The sequence below is a fragment of the Panthera uncia genome (genome assembly GCF_023721935.1).
Source record: "Panthera uncia isolate 11264 chromosome C1 unlocalized genomic scaffold, Puncia_PCG_1.0 HiC_scaffold_3, whole genome shotgun sequence".
NCBI lineage: Eukaryota > Metazoa > Chordata > Mammalia > Carnivora > Felidae > Panthera > Panthera uncia.
Window position 1 is genome coordinate 70,057,900 of NW_026057584.1, and position 20,482 is coordinate 70,078,381.

Genomic DNA, 20,482 nt, shown 5'->3' on the forward strand with positions numbered 1-20,482 from the left:
CAACCCTCAGTTTGTTCTCAGTTTTTAACAGTCTCTTATGCCTTGGCTCTCTCCCACTCTAACCTCTTTTTTTTTTTCTTTTCTTTCCTTCCCCTCCCCCATGGGTTTCTGTTATGTTTCTCAGGATCCACATAAGAGTGAAACCATATGGTATCTGTCTTTCTCTGTATGGCTTATTTCACTTAGCATCACACTCTCCAGTTCCATCCATGTTGCTACAAAAGGCCATATTTCATTTTTTCTCATTGCCACGTAGTATTCCATTGTGTATATAAACCACAATTTCTTTATCCATTCATCAGTTGATGGACATTTAGGCTCTTTCCATAATTTGGCTATTGTTGAGAGTGCCGCTATAAACATTGGGGTACAGGTGCCCCTATGCATCAGTACTCCTGTATCCCTTGGATAAATTCCTAGCAGTGCTATTGCTGGGTCATAGGGTAGGTCTATTTTTAATTTTCTGAGGAACCTCCACACTGCTTTCCAGAGCGGCTGCACCAATTTGCATTCCCACCAACAGTGCAAGAGGGTTCCTGTTTCTCCACATCCTCTCCAGCATCTATAGTCTCCTGATTTCTTCATTTTGGCCAAATAGATAAAATATCTTAAGCTTGCTGTCTTTGGTAACCAATATTATTCTCCAAGTGATAGTTAACCAATCCTGAAGAAAATAAAATAGTAATCGAAGTGGTAGCGCTTCCAGAGCTCTACTGAGGCTGGGCATATGTGAACCAAACAACATTCCACCACCAATTGCCCAGCTCAACCAGAATAACTTAGCTTTGATTAGTTATATATTTTGGGATTTCAAGTTTGAAAAGAATCACCGGCTTATAGGTATCAGATTCCCACCACCTCCACCCAGAATGATTTATAATGCTTTAATAAGGTCTATTTTTTGTGGAGTAGTAGAGACAATATGGGTGATTTGGAAGGTGGGAAAGGCCCCTCTGCTGGGTTTCCCCCACTGCTGAGACTATTCTACTTCTATGTAAGTGTTCTGCCAGGGTTCACACTTGTGGTAAGAGGGCACTTCAAATCCAATGCAGTTTCGGGACAGGGGGAGGAAATCACCTTGAGTTACCTCTTCCACTCTGTCCTAGAAAAGAAAGTCGCCTGCTTTTCCAACCCTCTGAGGTACGAATAGTAATAAGATTTCACATTCTATGTCAGAAAAGTTGCCACCTTAGCAAAAGAGATAAATAAATTAGTGAGAGATACACCCTGTCTTTTCTGTATTTTAGTTCTGTATTAGCCTCCTTACCCACAATTAGTATCAGAAACAAAAGTACGAGTCAATAACGGGAGTACATACCCTTAAATAAAAGGACATCCTCTGTCTTACATAGTTAGGGTAAAATTTTAAAGACATGCAAGAGTATGTGTGTTTTCCCTACTTGAAGAAGGGAAATGGATGAGAACTGTCACTCCTAACATTTAGTTATAATCATTTCCCACTTTTAAGATAGTTCCCTAACATAAGCAGCCAATTTCCCAAAATGACAGTTTGCATTTGTAGTCTCACTTTCCAATATACCCATAACACGCTGTACCTCAACTGTTAGTGTGTTACAGTCAGGCAGCTGAAATAATAGAAACTTAAATATCATTGAGTCAGCAGTGTTAGAATTTAGATTTTGTATTTTTTCCATAAGCTGGTGGTTAGCTAAATGCATCACGATAAACAAGGTAAGACAACTCCCTACTCATCAAACCAAAAGCTCCCCAGACCAGGTTTCCATTTTGCTGGATGTTAAAACTTGGTGAAACTTTTTGTGCTATCTTTTAAGAGTTGAAAGATTTCACAGCCAAAGACCACACCCATGTATTTCAGCTTTGCCTTACTTCCTTTTTTCCTCCAGTAGTAGTACTTCTTTCTCTCAGACTGTTTATCAAATTTTTTGAGTTGAAGTGTACAATCAGTGTAACACCAAAAGAAAACCGGACATGACATGTGGTATTCTACCCCGATGTGAACAGAAACATGGCACTGCTCAGTTAGCTTGCTCAGCTTCCTAAGGGGTATCCTCTCCTGCATTAGGGCCATGTTAAAATCTGGAAATGGTGGGTGGGGGTGAGGTTTATGCAGTTTAAAATGACTGTTTAATATTAAAAATCTGTTTTCTTAAGTCATATAAAGCAGTGCTCTGCAGAATATTCTTGGATGGGGGAACTACAAGAGAAAGAAGACTGTGTGGGAAAGAGGAGCAAATATGAAATGTCCTAGGATCTGTGAGATTTAAACGTTAATCAAAAAGGAGATAAGGATTCTAAAAAACCAAGAAACATCAATATCAATGGAAAGACATTTCTAGTTTAGAGACAGCAAATATATGAAATCATGAAATTATATTATAGTAAATGCTACATAACAAATGGCCATGAACAGTAAATGCATTTAAATATCCCACAATAGTTGATTTTATTCAAGCAATTTGAAATATTTTCTTAAACAGATCTGAGTCCCTGATTTCTGTCTTTTTAACAAGTCACTCTCCCTAGCAAATTACCTAGTTGTGTTTGTTCTGCTGTTCCAGAGAATAATGTTTATAACTCATTCTACACAAATGTTTCAAAGATTCTTATAACTTCAACTTCTTGAGTAACAATCAAAATGGAACTTACATTATTTTTCTTAGTCCACTCAATTCCCAGTTAGTGCCTTACTGAAATGACTTGAAAAGATAGACCTTGTGTTCACAACCTACTTTCAACACTTTTTTTTTTTTGCAAAGCAAAACTGTTGGTAGTAAGTGAAAGCAACTTCAGATTACCACTGCTCAGTTTACTCTCATAATTTAGTATTGATAATTACTATCAAAGAGAGTATCCCTGCGTAAAAGGAAGAAAACTCAGGTTACTATCAAGTTACTATACAGGACATCTCCCTTGTGAGATAAATGATTATCATTATTTACTTCCCAGACTCTTTTTCTTAAAAGAGTAAGTCCCTTAAATGTTTTTCTTGGTTGCACAACAATGCAAATGCATTAAACCCTACCAAACTGTACTTAAAAATAGTTATGATGGTAATTTCATGTAATATGTATCTTACCATAAATTAAAAAAATGTTTTTTACGACTGGGGATTGAAAAACTATGACATATGTATTACACAGGTCTCAAAGGCTTGTTTTCAGTTTCAAAGAACCTAGTTCCAGTCCTTCTCAATTTTTTTGAACAGTGTCAAATATTGCACCTAGTTCAAAAGACTGTAAACTAATTAGCCATCCACCCACAAGGCAGTTCATTTTACATTCTCTGCTAGCCTTTTTTGAAGATGACTCAGAATCTTGGTCCCAGACTATAAAGAGATTTTTGTTACCTATTCTAGATAATAGCCTCCTCTTTCCCTCTACCCATGACTGAAAACCACAGCAGCAAGCATAGAAGATGGGGGGGGTGGGGGTGGGGGACAGGAGTAAAAGGGAATGGCAGCCACAACATAAATCCTACAGGAACCAGAAACCCAAACTTGTCTTGATATAATGAAACACAAACTAGGTGAAATTAAACAGTAATACAGATGTTTATAAAGTGTTAGAAAACAAAAAACCAAACAGTAGTTAACAGCTAATCAGTTAATGCATCACATCAGAACAGTTAGAATAGTGAAGTTTTATATCACAGGCTATCTATTTTTATTTACCATTTACTTTTAGATAATGAGCACAATTTTAAAAAGCATGCAAAGTCTTTCGTTGTTATAAGGCACACTCCCAAATCATGTCAATAATTATTTTTTTCTAGATTGATACAAAGTCAGTTAAAATACTCAAATATGCAAGCATTCAGATAATGACTGCATCTCTCTGTAAACAGCACTTATGAGTGTCTTAAAGTCCTCCACAGTTTACAGATGTATACTGTTATATGACATTACCCGCCTAAGGTCATATTCTTGACAGTGATCAGAAAGTGTCTGGAATAATCATTTATAAAAGGTAATAACTCGGGGCGCCTGGTGGCTCAGTTGGTTGAGTGTCAGACTCTTGATCTGAGCTCAGGTCTTAATTATAGGGGCAGGAGTTCAAGCCTCGCGTTGGATTCTGCACTGGGCGTGAAGCCTACTTAAAAAAAAAAAAAAAAGTAATAACTCTACCAAAGAGTACAAAATACACTATTATCCACATATAAACAGTAAACTATTAGTCTAGAAAAAAGGTGGCCTTTGGTGGTTTGTACTTGTTAAAAGCCATCCCTGTTCTATGTGTGTGCACGTGTCACACACGTATCTGGACTGTGTTAATAATTTTCACTTCATATTAAATAAGTATATTTTTTTCATGATGAGCTTGTATATTTTTTTCATGATGAGCTTGTATATTTTTTTCACCAACTCATTTTGAAACCCTCTTATGGGATTTGGCTACAGTAGCATGTAAGCTTGGTTATTACCTCTGAAGAAAGAAATTTCCCAACAAAATTGGGAAGCTAATGACAACAAAGTGAAACTGATGCTTTCCCAGTTGAGTGTCACTCCTGGTTTCCTTCAAGGCATAGAAGAACTTGCCCATGTAGAAGCAACACCCTTTACTTTCTTTATAGTATAACTGGAATAGAGGAAAGGACAGCAATACCTTTTATTATCAGCCTCAGCCTACCTACAGCATTTTCTCTGACCATGAAAAAAAAAAAAAAAGAGGTGGGGGAGAGAAAGGACTAGGATAAACACAGAATTCTTCTTTGTTCTCAACATACGGGTATTTTAGACTCTTTCATTTATTTGGATTTACTCTGAGGAGTTTCTGATTGTTAGCTTTTTTAAGTTCTGAGCCTTTTTCTGTGGATGTTGCTATTTTAAGAACAATAGTACTTTCAGGCCAAGATGGTTTCATGAGTTAATTCTTTCAGATCTTCAAAGAATAGAGAGCTCTTATGCTCTTTAAACTACTTCAGAGCAGAGAAAGAAGGAACTCTTCTCAGTTCTTTTTAGGAAACCATCATAACCCTGATATCAAACTCTAGCAAAGATAATACAGAAGAAGAGGACTACAGATGACACCCAATTACTGATTTTAAGTAAAAATTTTACCAAAAAGGAACCTATATGCTTAAATATTACACTATGATCAACTGTAAGGTTGGTTCACAAACTGGAAATCAACTAAAATAACCTATCATCCTAATAGGTCAAAGAAAAGCACACAATAGGTCACAACAGATGCCTAAAAGCCATATGACAAAACTCAACTTTCACTCTTGATAAAAATGTTTAGTTAAGTAGTAATGAGAAGGCATCATCTTAACAACAAGAAATATACAGACCAAATGAACACTCAACATCTATTATTCAAAATTGCTCGCAATATGCTAGCCAATGTAAACACACACACACACACACACACACACACACACACACACACACCTTGGTCCAAAATCCACTCTTTCGAAAAATCCTAGTAAGCTAGAAATATTAAAGACACTTCCTTGATAAACAGAACTTATTGGAAATTAATAGTAAATGCCATATTTAATGATCACATGGTAAAAGTATCCAAAAACTAAGAAATAAGAAAAGGATGGCCAGAATCACTGTTATTACATATCACTAGGCTGGATTACATATCACTAGGCTGGAGAAACTAGCAATTCATTAAACCAAAGAAAGAAAAAAAGTATAAAGAAAGATAAGACTATGTTTAAATGATTGTTTTCCTAGAAAATTCAAGGGGGACAATTTATTAAAACTAATAAATTTAGAAAATCGGCCAGATGTATAATCACTCATCTACATACCAACCACAAAGTATTAGTGAATATAATAGCTAAAACAGACCAAAGGATTATTTTAATGAAACATAAACAGTTTACTTTAAATTTTATGTCAAAATGAGTGCAATAATATTCAAGAAAATTTGAAAAAGATAAATGAAGAAGGACTTGCTGTAGGAATTACTTTAAAAATGCCAGAATCAGAGATTGGTATTTGTATAGGGAGAGACAAATAGAACAAAGCGACAGAATAATAATAATAATAATAATAATAATAAAAGACCCATGTGAATTTATTATACTAAGGTAGTATTTCTAGTCAGGAAGAATTGATTTTAACAAATGAGTTCAGAAAAAAATGGCTAAATCCCTATCTTATATAATGTACAAAAATAATTTTCAGATGTTTTAAAGAGTAGAGCATAAAAAACTATAAAATAATTAACAGGCAATATAGGAAAATATTTTAATAATTTTTGAGTAGGAACTGCCTTAAGTGATAAAAAACAAAAACAAAACCTGGGCATTTTAAACCAAAAGACTGACAGTTCTTGAAAATATCTGCCATATATTTCATTAAGGATTAATATATCTGTACTCTAATCAAGTACAGATAAATAATTTTGAATAATAATGGGCAAAATATAGGGACAAGCCACATTAAGAGATGGTTAACTATGTTATGGTACATGCTGATAGAGGAATACCATGCTGACATTAAGATAAAATAGAGCTATACATGGCAAGACTTGCACCATATATTTTTTGGTCTGAAAACTCAGAAAACAGAATAGTATGTTTATACAATCTCACTTTCACAAGAGAACGAAATAACATGTTTTGTGCATGTAAGAGAGATGTAGACGGTCTTGGAGTACCTACGACTGGAGAAAGGCCTGAGAACGTTTCATTTTCTTTATAAATTGTTGGCTTTATACACGGTTGTATCATTTTGGGGTTTTCCATCCCTTCCAAATGATGAGAATATAATTTTTCAACAGAATACAGTACTTGCTTCTCTGCTACATTTGAAATGTGTATTCCAACCATAGTAAGCAGGAAGATCATTTTATTTTCCTACATTTTCATATCACTTCACTTCTGTTACTACCCTTTTTCCCTTAGGATAACTTGTCAAAAGCATCGGTGAGATAAATGACACCTTACATAGCAAGGCTGCTCTACTTTTGCTTGTTACAGTATAACAAGGGACACACCCACTCCTTGGTTTGAGTATCTTCCCCCTACGTTCTTCGCTTGACAAGCACAGCTTTTTACACCTGTAACTCGTTGTTTCTGTTCACACGAGAGTGCAGACCCTAAGTAACGCCTGGTTCCCACTGCGGGTAGGGTATGCTTTTGCTTTTTCCGCCTCGCCCACCCATTCTCTCCGTCACCCTCGGGGAAGTTACCCCACTTCTCATTGACACGGCTATGATGACACCCCACAGGAAAGCAGAGAGCGGAATTATGCAACAACCTTGGGAAGAACAGAAAGACCTATTTAAAAGTTTTCGAAAGAATAACCACGATAATACTGCTTCCGGAAGACAACCCTTGCCCCGAAGGGAGTCTGGGACACTCGTGCCGGGACCCACTGCTCACCCAGACATCGCAAGCCCCGCCTCCCCTGTCTCCCGGCGAATAGGTCAAGTCGGCGCGAGCGCTGGACGCGGAGTTGGGCAGGATCCCTCCCCACGGAGCGTCACGGCGGGGACAGCGTTGCAGCGCTGACGTCGCAGGCCCGGAAAACCCCTCCCGGGTCCGCTCTGGGACGTACACCCGGGTGGTTTCTCTCGCACAACGTCCCTCTCCACTCTTGAGAGGTGGTTGTCTCCGCAGCTCTTCGGCTTCTTTCACTGCGGCACCAGTACTACCAGCGCACCGCCCTCGCTCACACACACAAGTTCCCCGCCATTGTGTTCGACGGGTTCCGAAAGACGAACTCGCTCGCGAAGTTTCTTACTCACAGTTCAGGGATTCCGCGCCCGGGATCCGCGGCGCCCGGCCGAGTGAATCGACCGGAAGTTGCTTTCCGTTCCTGTTCAGAGGGCAGCGCCTGCGCGCGGAGCTTTTAACCCTTCACCCTCCACCCGGCCAGGCCAAACCAGACCCCTCTCGCCCCACCCACACTCGCCCCGCCCGTCCAAGCCCCGCCCGTCCAAGCCCCGCCCCGTCCCGTCTCACCCGGGAAAGGAAAAAGGACGGCAGCCAAAAACCATCAATGTCAAGGTTAAAGGTCACCTGCCGGCCTTGGTTAGAATTTTTCCTAAAGAGAAAATAACCAGGTTTAACATCACCCTGTAAGTGGGTTAGCATACACAAGAATCATCTGACAGACTTGTTAAAGACGTAGATTTATCAATTCGCCCCTAGAGATCTTAGAGTTCAGAGCAAACTGGGTTGTGGGCGGAAGCCTGGAACCTGCATTTTTGTCGAATCCTCATGTGAATGTGATTAAGGTGGTTAAGGTCCACACTGAGAAGCACTACACACACACACACACACACACACACACACACACCCATTTGGCTTTTTCCCAACTGTAACACCTTTCACTAAATACACTTGCTAAAGTTGGATAGTTGGTAAATACAAGCAGAACTTCATAGAAAATTCTCATGAATTAAGACTTCCCCATTATTCCATTTCCTCGGCATGCCTGAATAATCTCCAAGATAGAAATTTTAGACATTACATCTAGAAATGTTGGAACTCCCAGTTTTAGCTCTGATACCTACTGGTTCAGGCAAGTTGCTTAACCTAATGAACCTGAATTTCTTATCTGACAAATGGAGACAGTGATAACTTACTTCACTGGATGAATGGTCAATCCAATAATGTAAGCAAAAGCACATGGTAAATTTTAGAATGTTCTGCAAATTAAAGATACTGTCCTGCCAGCTTCATGTCAGGCTGGCTTCTTGCCACCATCAAGGTTTTCCCTGGGATTCTTTGCATGAAACTACTGCATATGTGGAAGCTTCCTGACAGCATTGAAGTCTAGGACTTTCCACATTGACTGGAGCATAATTGCATCTGACTGAATGCATATAGCACTCTCAGAAGCTTCTATATTAATTACCTATTTATTTATTTAATTTAAAAAATATTTTTATTATATAAATATTTATTTTTGAGACAGAGAGATAGACAGAGACAAAGCATGAGCCGGGGAGGGGCAGAGAGAGAGGGAGACAACAGAATCTGAAGCAGGCTCCAGGCTCCTATCAGTACACAGCCCGACACAGGGCTCGAACCCACGAACTGAAAGATCATGACCTGAGCCAAAGTTGGGTGCTTAATCCACTGAGCCATCCAGGTGTCCCTAAAAATATTTTTAGAACTCTCACTGCTTTTGTACATATCTTACATGGGTTGATGCTGTTTGAAAAAGACCTCATCACCAAGCACAAGCATACTAAGGACATTGAAATAACAGTTTGATAGACAGGATTAAAATGAGCAGGAGTGGCTCGGTGGGATGAGCATCTTACTCTAGATTTCAGCTCAGGTCATGATCCCAGGGTCGTGGGATAGGGCCCTGCATTGGGCTCTGTGCTGACAATGTAAAGCCTGCTTGAGATTCTCTCTCTCTCTCTCTCTCTCTCTCTACCCCCCCTCCCTGCTCACACTCTTTCTCTCTCTCTCAAAATAAATAAATAAAAATTAAAAACAAATAAATAAATAAATAAAATGACTGTGAATACTATAGGCTGTTATCAGGTACAGCCTGCTCTAGAACATATGTTCTCTATCCATAGACTTGGCAAAATCTTCTGCAATTGAGAACTTTCTTGTCCTAGGGATCTTGGCCAAGCCATGCCTGAACAGGTCTTCAGTCAGTGATTCTTTCTTCATTCTGAAGATTCAAGCCCAGCCCTGGAATTCTTGAGCTCCCTTTTTTCTGGTCACATGGTCCCATATAACTTAGAAGGTGGTATCTTCTCATGGGAACTCAGCATCTTGCTCCCTGGGATTGTAGTTTTTCTTTGTTAGAGCAGGAGGATCAGGTTCTGGTTGCCTCACTTTCTTCTTACACTTCTGAGCCATGGTTATTTGCATTACTTTCCTTAAGCCTGCAAGTCCAAGGGTTTAAAAGCCTGCCAAGTTGCAGTGCATTTTTAAATATTGAGCTTACTTTTAAAAGTCAAAGCCAAAATATATTGCAAAAAACATTTAAACAAACAGAAACATCTTGTATATAACATTGTGATCAGTTGAAAAGTTTCTGTAGTAAGTAGTAATTGAGTTAAACATGACAGTAAAACACTGTTTTTTTAAAGAATTTATTTTTTATGGCAGTTTTGGGTTTATAGCAAAATTGAGTGGAAAGTACAATATATGCATAAGCCTCTTCCATTATCAACATCTCCCACCAAGTGGTACATTTGTCACAACTGATGAGTCTACATCAACGTAATATTATCATCCAAAGTCCATAGTTTATTTTAGGGGTCAGTCTTCATGTTGTACATTCTATGAGTTTGGACAGATAGATAATGGCATGTATCCATCATTATAGTATCATACTATAGTAGAGTAGTTTCACTGCCCTAAAAATCCTCTGTGCTCCACCTATTCATCCATTCCACCCCCAGTCCCAGGCAACCACTAATCTTTTTACTGTCTCCATAGTTTTGCCTTTTCTATAATGTCATATGGTTGGAATAAAAAAGTCCATCCTTTTCAGATGGACTCCTTTCACTTAGTAATAAACATTTCAGTTTCTTCCATGTCTTTTCATGGCTTGGCAGTTTATTTCTTTTTAGCACTGAATAGTATTACATTGCTTGGGCGTGCCAGTTTATTTATCCAATAACCTACTGAAGGACATCTTGGTTGCTTTCAATTTTTGGTGATTACAAATAAAGCTGCTGTAACATAAGTGTGCAGGTTTTTGTGTGGACATAAGTTTTCAACGCCTTTAGGTAAATACAAAGGAGTGGAATTGCTGGATCATATATATTTTTAGTATGTTTTTTAAAAAATGTTTACTTACTTATGGGGGGGGGGCAGAGAGAGAGGGAGAGAGAGAGTCCCAAGCAGATTCCATGCTGTCAGCACAGAGCCCAACCAGTGGCTTGGTCTCAAGAGCCATGAGATCATGACCTCAGCTGAAACCAAGAGTAGGACGCTTGACCAACTGAGCCGCCCAGGCACCCTTAGTATGTTTAGTTTTGTTGGAAGCTATCAAACTATGTTCCAAAGTGACTGGACCACCAGCAATGTATGCCCGCCAGCAATGAATGAGAGTTCCTGTTGCTCCACATCCCTGTCAGCATTTCGTGTTGTCAGTGTTCTGGATTTCAGCCATTCTAACAAGCATGTAGTATATCTCACTGTGTTTTAATTTTCACTTCCTTGATGACATATGATGTGGAGCATCTTTTCAAATGCTTATTTGCCATCCATACATACATCTTCTCTGGTGAGATATCTGTTAGGGTCTTTGACCCATTTAAAATTTGGGTTTTTATAAGCCATACAGAGAAAGACAGATACCATATGTTTTCACTCTTATGTGGATCCTGAGAAACTTAACAGAAACCCATGGGGGAGGGGAAGGAAAAAAAAAAAGAGGTTAGAGTGGGAGAGAGCCAAAGCATAAGAGACTGTTAAAAACTGAGAACAAACTGAGGGTTGATGGGGGGTGGGAGGGAGGGGAGGGTGGGTGATGGGTATTGAGGAGGGCACCTTTTGGGATGAGCACTGGGTGTTGTATGGAAACCAATTTGACAATAAATTTCATATATTGAAAAAATAAAAGTAAAATAAAATAAAATAAAATTTGGGTTTTTAGTTTTCTTGTTGTTGAACTTAAAGAGTTCTTTGTGTATTTTGTCTAACAGTCCTTTATCAGCTGTATCTTTTGCAAACATTTTCTCCTAGTCTGTGGCTTGTGTTTTTATTCTCTTCACATTATCTTTTGCAGAGCAGAAATTTTTAATTTTAATGAAGTCCAACTCATCCAACTTTTTAGTAAATTGAAAGAGCTGCTTGGTGACTTCTAATTGAAATGGTGGAATGTAATAATACACCTAGAATGCATAAGCATTTTGAACGTGGAGATGCTAAAAAATTTGAATAAGGAAGAAAAAATTAAACATACACATTTCTTAAATATACTTTTTCCTCTCTTTTCAATTCCATGATATTGTAGTCATAAAGAGAAATGGCTACATATTTCTCCAGTGTGTGAAACATGCATGCATGTTGGGATAGATAGAGGAATTTCATGCTAAAACAGTTTCAAACATTTTCCTTTTTCTATAATGATGATTAATTTTTTAGAATTGACATACAGTATGTTTTACTGAGGTTAAGACTTGAGTTGAGACATTTATTTGAGGATTAATCCTTTAAAAGGTTGACATAATTTCCCTACAATTTTCCTTTATTCATATTATATTTATATACCTTAGGTTAGCAAGCAGGACTTTGAGGTGGAGTGGGATGAAAATGAGAACTGAAAAAAAGGGGGGCACGTGGGTGGCTCAGCAGGGTAAGGACCTGACTCTTGATATCAGCTCAGGTCATGATGTCATGGTTCATGAGTTTGAGTCCCACTCTCTGCCCTCTGTCTCCCTCTCTCTCTGCCCCTCTCCTGCTCTCTCTCTCTCTCTCTCTCTCTCTCTCAAAAATAAGTAAATAAAATTAAAAAAAAAGAAAATGAGAACTGCATACTCATTGAATATATTTTAGGTTCTATTTTCAAACTGCTTAATATTTTATTGAGAGTTCTGAACATAAATCTAGGGAAAAGGAAAGCTGCCAGTATAAACACCTACTACAACTTGGAATGCCAGGTATGCATCAATGATCTCAGCCAAATCTTTGATGTGAAATATCACTATTAATAGAATCTGGTTGACTTCTGATTTAGGATGACATCTGGACTAGCTGTTTGTGCCTTAGACTCTAAATTAAATTACTAAAGAAAAATTAGAGAAATATGAAAACTCATAATAGTTTTGAAAGGAAGAACTGGTGGCCAGATCCAGCATGTATGGATGGCTGAGCAGGCTCTCCCCTGTACAGAGCACCCAGCTGACAGAGGTGGTCACTTGCCAAACCTTGCCCCCTTGGGCTTGAGTATACCCCAAAGGGGTGCCTTTTTCTAAGTCAGAAAAAGATGTCAAAAGAGAAACTGTAACCCTGTTGACAAGCATCCTAGTAACAAAATGTGACAGGATTTCCAATCATTTGCAAGACCCATGGGATTGAAATGGACATAACCTTTGTTGCTTGAAGATAAAGAATAGTAATGGTTATAATTGGCCTGAAGAATATTAATAAAACTATCTGCCTCATGGCACCTACTAGTCAATTAAGCAATAACCCCACTACTATGTGGGACCTGCACATAGTATTTGACAATTCTTTGCCCAAATATCACCCAATAATACTTCTCTCTGTTGTCCATTTTGGAGCTGTGGTTTGGAGTATACCAACATGATCCCAATGAGAGTGGACAAATGTTCCATATTTAAGGGTATGTGAAGCCAATAATGAAAAGGGATGAGCAGACAGAGCTGTGTGTTGGGCTCTCTCTGAGACTTCGATTTTTTAAAAAATTTTTTTTTTTAACATTTATTTATTTTTGAGACAGAGAGAGACAGAGCATGAACGGGTGAGGGGCAGAGAGAGAAGGAGACACAGAATCGGAAGCAGGCTCCAGGCTCTGAGCCATCAGCCCAGAGCCCGACGCGGGGCTCGAACTCACGGACCGTGAGATCGTGACCTGAGCTGAAGTCGGACGCTTAACCGACTGAGCCACCCAGGCGCCCCGAGACTTCGATTTTTAATCTATGGTTCCTATCAAGGAAAAGACCAGTGATTGCTGCTGATTAACCAGGAATTCTCCTCTTCATAGTGAAATAACTAGGCAATAAGGGTAAGGGATTTTGGCTCAGGTAAATACCTATAGTGACAAAATTGATAAATGTCAGCTTCAGGCAAAAGTGTAGCTGTGACCTGTGCATGTCTACTTGTCTCTCAGCTCTATATCTGTGCTGAGGAACTAATAGAAATCGAGCAGATAATGAGAAGAACCAAGGAAAATCCATACATCTGGTTAGTAAGGGCTATAGAATGCTGGGAATGAGAAAATACAAGACAAAGCATCCATTTTGAAAGATTATGCTGTATAAAGGAAGAAAATAGAGTTCTCAAAATGCAAAGAAAACACTTTGGAAAATGGTTTACCAGAAGCATAAGTAAATGGAAAAAATCTGCTTTGCATTTTCTATGAAAAAAGAGATGTCATATTAGACAGGATATTAGATGAAGAAAAGGAAGGACCTAGCTAAGAGGCAGGGAGAAATAACAACAAAGTTGGATAAGTTAAGGTTATAGAAACATGCAATGGCAAAATTCAGATATTATTTGAACATAATCAAGGATGGAATCAATACTACAGAATATTAATCAATGATTAGAGTAAAAGCTTGAAAAACTCTCTCAAATGTCAATGGAAAGGTCAAACAGAAGAAAACCATGAGATGGAATAGTGGAAAGATAGTTCTCTACCTTCTTCCTGGAGAAAAGATCAGAGTAAATGGAACAGAAATACCAACTATAGATACATCAGAAGATGTATCCAAAGCAATTGGAGATGAAAAGGACTCTAAGTTTTGAAACATAATTAATGGAATGAGACCAAACACTTGGACATATCCTGATAAAATTTTGATATTAAATGATCTATCAATTTATTTATTTATTCAGCAAATATTTTGTGAGTGCTCGCTATGTGCTAAAAGTTGGGGCTACAAAGATGACTAAGACACAGTCCTACTTTAAAAGAACTTCCTGTCTGTTGTGGGTAACACACATAGAAGAAGCAGGCAATTGCTCCACAATGTGGTATTACAATATTACATTACGGGTTAAGTATAGGGTACTTTGAAAACACACTGGAGAGGCTTGAGTTCAGGCTTGAGAGATGAGGGAAGTTTTCTTATATCTAAAGTATGGCAAAAATTCACCAAGAATACAGGAAGAAAAAAAATAAATTACTTGCAAAGAAAGAAAAATAGAAAAAAATAGACTATCTTCAACATTAAGCTTCAGAAGCTGAACAGAATAACATCTATAATTGCATGGGAAAGGTTTAACTTTCAAAGTCTATACCCACCCAAGTTGTCATTCACATAGGAAATGAAAACAAAGATATTCTTTGATACTTCAAGGCTCACAAATATACCACCCATTTCCTGAAATAGTTGGAGATACACTTGTGTTGGTCAAGAAGGGAATCAAACTTTTCAAAAGAAGGAAAGGTAAAATTCTGAGATAAAAGAAATATTTCTAAATATTGGAAATAATTATTGGATTGAGTAAAAATCTGTAGCAAATATAATGAGGCTATTAAAAGTAACTTTGAAGACATAAGGTGCAAGTATAAATAAATAGCTTAATAAGAATGTATTCTAAAATTCTTGTTTATAGAAACAAAAACTCAAGTGGGTGGAAGAGAAGTGGCAGGAAGTAAAATGTTCTAATTTATTAATTTTCTTATCTTCTACATGTAGGAATAAGAAATAATAAATAGGATGTCCTTTTAACAATAATAATTGAACATATATTGTTTTAGGTTCTTTTTTAATGTGAAGGTAAGTAGCTATAAGTAGAATTCAAATTTTTATGGTTATTTTTTCACATTAAGAGAGGAAGAATGAAAAGCAAACATTGCCCATATAACAAAGATATAAAACTCTTACTTCCTGACATTCAATCAGTCCCCCAATAAGGTAACTCATATGAGTACTCCTCTGCAACATTTCTTGCATGCATATACTTTCTGTCCTCATTGTTAAACACTGTCTTCATAGCCATTTTCTGTCTCTATTGCCACTCTTTGTTCAAGACACCATCAATTCTAATGTATCATACTAGCCTCCTAATGGTTCGCCTCCCTTTCTCTCTTGTCAAACTCTGAATGTTATACTCAGTGAACTCCAGAAGGATAAACTCAAAGAGATCTATACCAAAGCATATTATAAGCAAACCATTGAGAGCCACAGATGAAAGAATCTTGAAAATAGTAAGACAGAAGTGACTCATTATGCACAAGGGAGCCTCAGTAAGATTAACAGCCAATTTCACTTTGAAATCATGGAATTCAGAAGGCAGTGGGATGACATATTTAAAGTGCTAAAAAAAAATAGATGTCAACCAAGAATTCTCTATCTAGAAAAACTATTCTTCAAAAATGAAGGAAAATTTAAGATGTTCTGAGATAATCAAAAGCTGAAGGAGTTCAGTGCTAGTAGATAAAGGGAGTCTTGAAGGCTCAGATAAAAGGCTACTAGACAATAATTCAAAGCATTACAAAAAATAAACTTTGACAGAGGCAATTACATTGGTGAATATGAAAGCCAGCATGATTATAACTCCTCTTTTTATTTCCTACATGATTTAAAAAAGACGAATGCTTTTAAAAATCATAAATCTATATTAATGTGTACATAGTGTATAAAGATAAAAATCTGTTATTACAACAACATAAGAGAGAAGCTAAGCTGTATAGGAGTAAAGCTTTTGTATATTATTGAAGTTAAGTTGGTATTAATTCAAATTGGATAGTTACAAATTAAGTTGCTAATTGTAATCCTTATGGTAAGCACTAAGACAACATTGAAAAAAATACATAAAATAAAATGAGAAGGAATAAGGTGGTACAAAGCCAAGAACCGATTAAACACAAAAGAAGACATTAACGTAAGAAGTGAGGAACAGAAAAATGGTATAAAGCATACAGAAATCAAATAGCAAAATGGCAGAAATAAGTTCTTCCTTATCAGTGATTTCTTTACATATGAATAAATTAACCTTTCTAATCCAAAGCAAAACTTAGCAGAATGGATAATGTAACATGATCAAATGATATGGTTCCTACCAGAGACTTACTTTAGATCCAAAGACATAAGTTGAAAGTAAAATGATGGAAAAAAGATTTTCCATGCAAACAGTAACCAAAAGAAAGATGGGGGTGGTTATATTAACATCAGACAAAATGGCTTTCAAATCAAAAACTGTTACAAGAGACAAAGAAGGACATTATACACTGACAAAAGGGCCATTAATCAAAAAGATACAGCAATTATGCACATATACACACCAAACAATAGATCCCCCAAATGTATGAAGCAAATATTGATAGAATTGAAGGGAGAAACAGACAGTACTACAATAACAGTTGGAGACTTTACTACTTACCGCTTTTTTTTTTATTTTACCACTTTTAATGACGGGTAGAAAACAGAAGATGAAAAAAGAGAGAACTTGAATAATAGTATTAATCAACTAGACTTAACAGACATATATAGATCACTCCACCCGACAACAGCAAAAGACACATTACTCTCGATGGAAACTTCTTCAGGATAAATCAAATGGTAGGCCACACACACACACACAAAAGCCTCAATATATTTAAAAAGATTAAGCCATATAAAGTATCTTTTCTAACCAGAACGAAATGAAGCTAGATGCCAATTAACAGAAGGAAAACTGGAAAATTCAAATATGTGCAAAGTAAGCAGCACATTCTTAAACAACCAATCAAAAGAGGAAATCACAAAGGAAATGAGATTTACTTAGAGATTAATGAAAACAAAATTGTACTATACCAAAACTTATGGAATGAGTGAAAGCAGTGCTCAGAGAGAAATTAATAGTAGTAAACATCTACAATAGAAGAGAAGACAGATCTGTAATCAATAACCTAACTTCACACTTCAAGGAACTAGAAAAAGAAGCAAACTGAACCCAAAGCTAGCAGAAGGGAAGAAAGAATAAAGATTAGAGCAGAGATAAATGAAATAGAGAATAGAAAAACAAAAGAATCAATGAAGGCTAAGTCAGTTCTTTGAAAAGACCGCAAAATTGACAAAACTTTTTCAGAGAATAATAAGTAACTAAAATCAGATATGGAAGTGGAGACGTTGTTACCAACCAAATAGAAATAACAAGGATTATAAGACAATACTATAAACAACTATCTGTTAACAAATAAGATGATCTAGCTGAAATGTAGAAATTCCTAGAAACACACAAACAATGAAAACTAAATCTACAAGAAACAGAAAACCTGAACAGACCTATAACAAAGAGATTGAATCAGTAATCAAAAACCTCCCAACAAAAAAAAAGTCCAGAACCAGATGGCTTTACTGGAGAAGTCTATCAAACACTTTAAAAAGAATTAGCATCTATCTTTCTTAAATGCTTTAAAAAAATATAAGAGGAGGGAATGCTTCCCAACTCATTTTATGAAGCCAGCATTACTGTGATATCAAAGTCAGACAAAAACACCAGAAAAAGAGAAAACTAAAAACCAACATGATTTATGAATAAAGATTTAAGATTCCACAAAATGCTAGTAAACTGAATTTAATAGCATATTAAATAGATTATGCATCATGACAAAATGTGATTTTTCCCTGGAATGCAAAGACGGTTAAAGAAAAAAAAATCAATGAAATACACTACATTATCGAATAAAGGAAAAACACCCACATGATGCTCTCTACTGATGCAGAAAAGGCATTTAACAAAACTAACATCCTTTCATGAATAAAAAAAAAAAAAACTTAGAAAACTAGGAATAGAAGGGAACTTCTACAACACAAAAAAGAGAATTTATGAAAACCCATAGCTAACATCATACTCAATGATGAAAGACCAGAAGTTTTCCCCCTGAGATCAGGAAAAGACAAGGATGTTTTCTTTCACCACTACTATTCAACATTGTCCTGAAAGTTTCAGCTAGAGGGATTAAACGAGAAAAAGAAATAAAAGGCACGTAAATTAGAAAGAAGTAAAAATATTTATATTTACAGATGGCATTATTTTATATACAGAAAATATCCTGAGGAATCCACAAGAAAGCTACTAGAGCTAATAAGTGAGTTTGGTTGCTCCTTAAAAAGTTAAAGAGAGTTACCATATGACCGCACAATTTCACTGCTTGGTATATACCCAGGAAGAATTGAAAACAGGTACTCAAACATATACATGTAAATGCATGGTCATAGCAGCACTATTTACAATAGCCATAAAGTGAAAGTAGCCCTACTATCCTACTCAACAATACACGAATGGATAAACAAATTGAGGTATATACATGTGATAGAATATTGCTTGGCCATAAAAGGAATGAAGTACTGACACATGCTACAGCATGGATGAATCTTGAAAACATGTTAAATGAAAGAAGCCAGTCAGAAAAAGTCACATGTTACATGATTTCACTCACACGAAATATCCAGAACAGGTCCATCCATAGAGACAGAACATGGGTTGCCAGAGGTTGAGAGGAGCAAGAAAAGCAGAGCACTGCTTAATGGACAACAGAGTTTTCTTTTGGGGTAATAAAAATGTTTTAACACTGGATAGAAGTGGTTGGTTGCACAACCTCGTGAATGTAGTCAATGCCACTGAATTTTTCACTTTGTAAAAAATTTAATTTTATGTTATGTGGCTTTTACCTCAATTTTTTTAAAAGGGAGAAAATAAGAAAATCTGAATAAACTATGCATTGAGTTAAGAAAAATGTAAGACTACTGGTTCCTTAATGTACCATACTAATGTAAGATGTTAATAATAGGGGACACCGGGTGATGGGGCAGTGTATGGAAACTGCTGTGTTTGCTCAACATTTCTCTAAATCAAAAACTGTTCTAAACAAACAAAATCTATTAACTGAAAAAAGACTTCGTTGTCCTAAATAATTCTTGGATCAAAGAGGAAACAAAACTGCAAACTTATTTTGAAAACTTAAAATAACGAGGGGCCTGGGTGGCTCAGTCATTTAAGCATCTGACTTCAGCTTAAGTAATGATCTCACAGTTTATGAGTTTGAGCCATGCATCAGGCTCTCTGCTGTCAGCTCGGAGCCTGCTTTGGATCCTCTGTCTCCCTCTCTGTCCCTCTCCCGCTCATGCCCATGTATTCTCTCTCTTAAATAAACATTAAAAAAAAAACCTTTGAAATCATAAATAAACAAAATTGGTAATGAAAAAGGGTTATCTACATGATTATGGAGATTATAAAAAAGTACGAGAATACTGTGTAGGGTAATACCTTTGAAAAATTTGATGACAAGGATCATTTATAAGCAACCTAAACTGCGTGAAAAAAACAGCATAAAATCCAACAATATCAATAACAATAGAAAATATCAGAAAGCTTTTAAAGAACTACATCCAAAAGTGGGTGCCAAAGATAAACAGTGTGAAGATTTGCTCTTTAAATATTTCAAGGAACAGAAAACTCTCATTAAACCTTTTTAGAACATAGAAAACTTTGGTATTTTTATCAGAAAATAAAAATACAGATTCATTTCACTTGTGAAAATGAAAGCAAAAGTTCTCAGTAAATTACAGATATTTCTTTTTTTTTAATTTCTATTAAAAAAATTTTTTTATGCTTACTTTTTAAGAGAGAGAAACAGAGCACGAGTTGGGGAAGGGCAGAGAGAGGGAGACACAGAATTCAAAGCAGTCTCCAAGCTCTGAGCTGTTAACATAGAGCCCTATGTGGGGCTCGAGCCCATGAACCACGAGATCATGACCTAAGCCAAAGCAGACACTTAACCAACTGAGCCACCCAGGCGCCCCCAGATAATTCTCTTTTGGCATACATTTTCTTAATATAAATTGGCATAAAATTAATTTGATTTTTTTAACATTTATTTATTTTGAGAAACAGAGACAGAGCATGAGTGGGGGAGAAACAGAGAGAGAGGGAGACACAG

At 36.7% G+C, this 20,482-nt stretch overlaps 1 protein-coding gene across 5 annotated transcripts in view; it reads right to left on the bottom strand.

The window, feature by feature from the left end:
• Positions 1-20,482, bottom strand: part of TANK (TRAF family member associated NFKB activator) — a 94,383-nt gene that overhangs the window by 71,381 nt on the left and 2,520 nt on the right. Inside the window, exon 1 of one of the 5 annotated variants that reach the window (XM_049615593.1) lies at positions 7,689-7,770. The exons of 1 other annotated variant lie outside the window; for it this stretch is intronic. Coding sequence is in view for 3 of the 4 variants with exons in the window: in XM_049615592.1 (XP_049471549.1) it covers positions 7,324-7,331 (8 nt within the window). In the remaining variant the exon portion in view is untranslated. Of the gene's footprint in view, positions 1-7,323; positions 7,771-20,482 lie in introns of those variants that run through there. 3 more of the 5 variants (XM_049615592.1, XM_049615597.1, XM_049615596.1) reach the window with 3 other exon arrangements.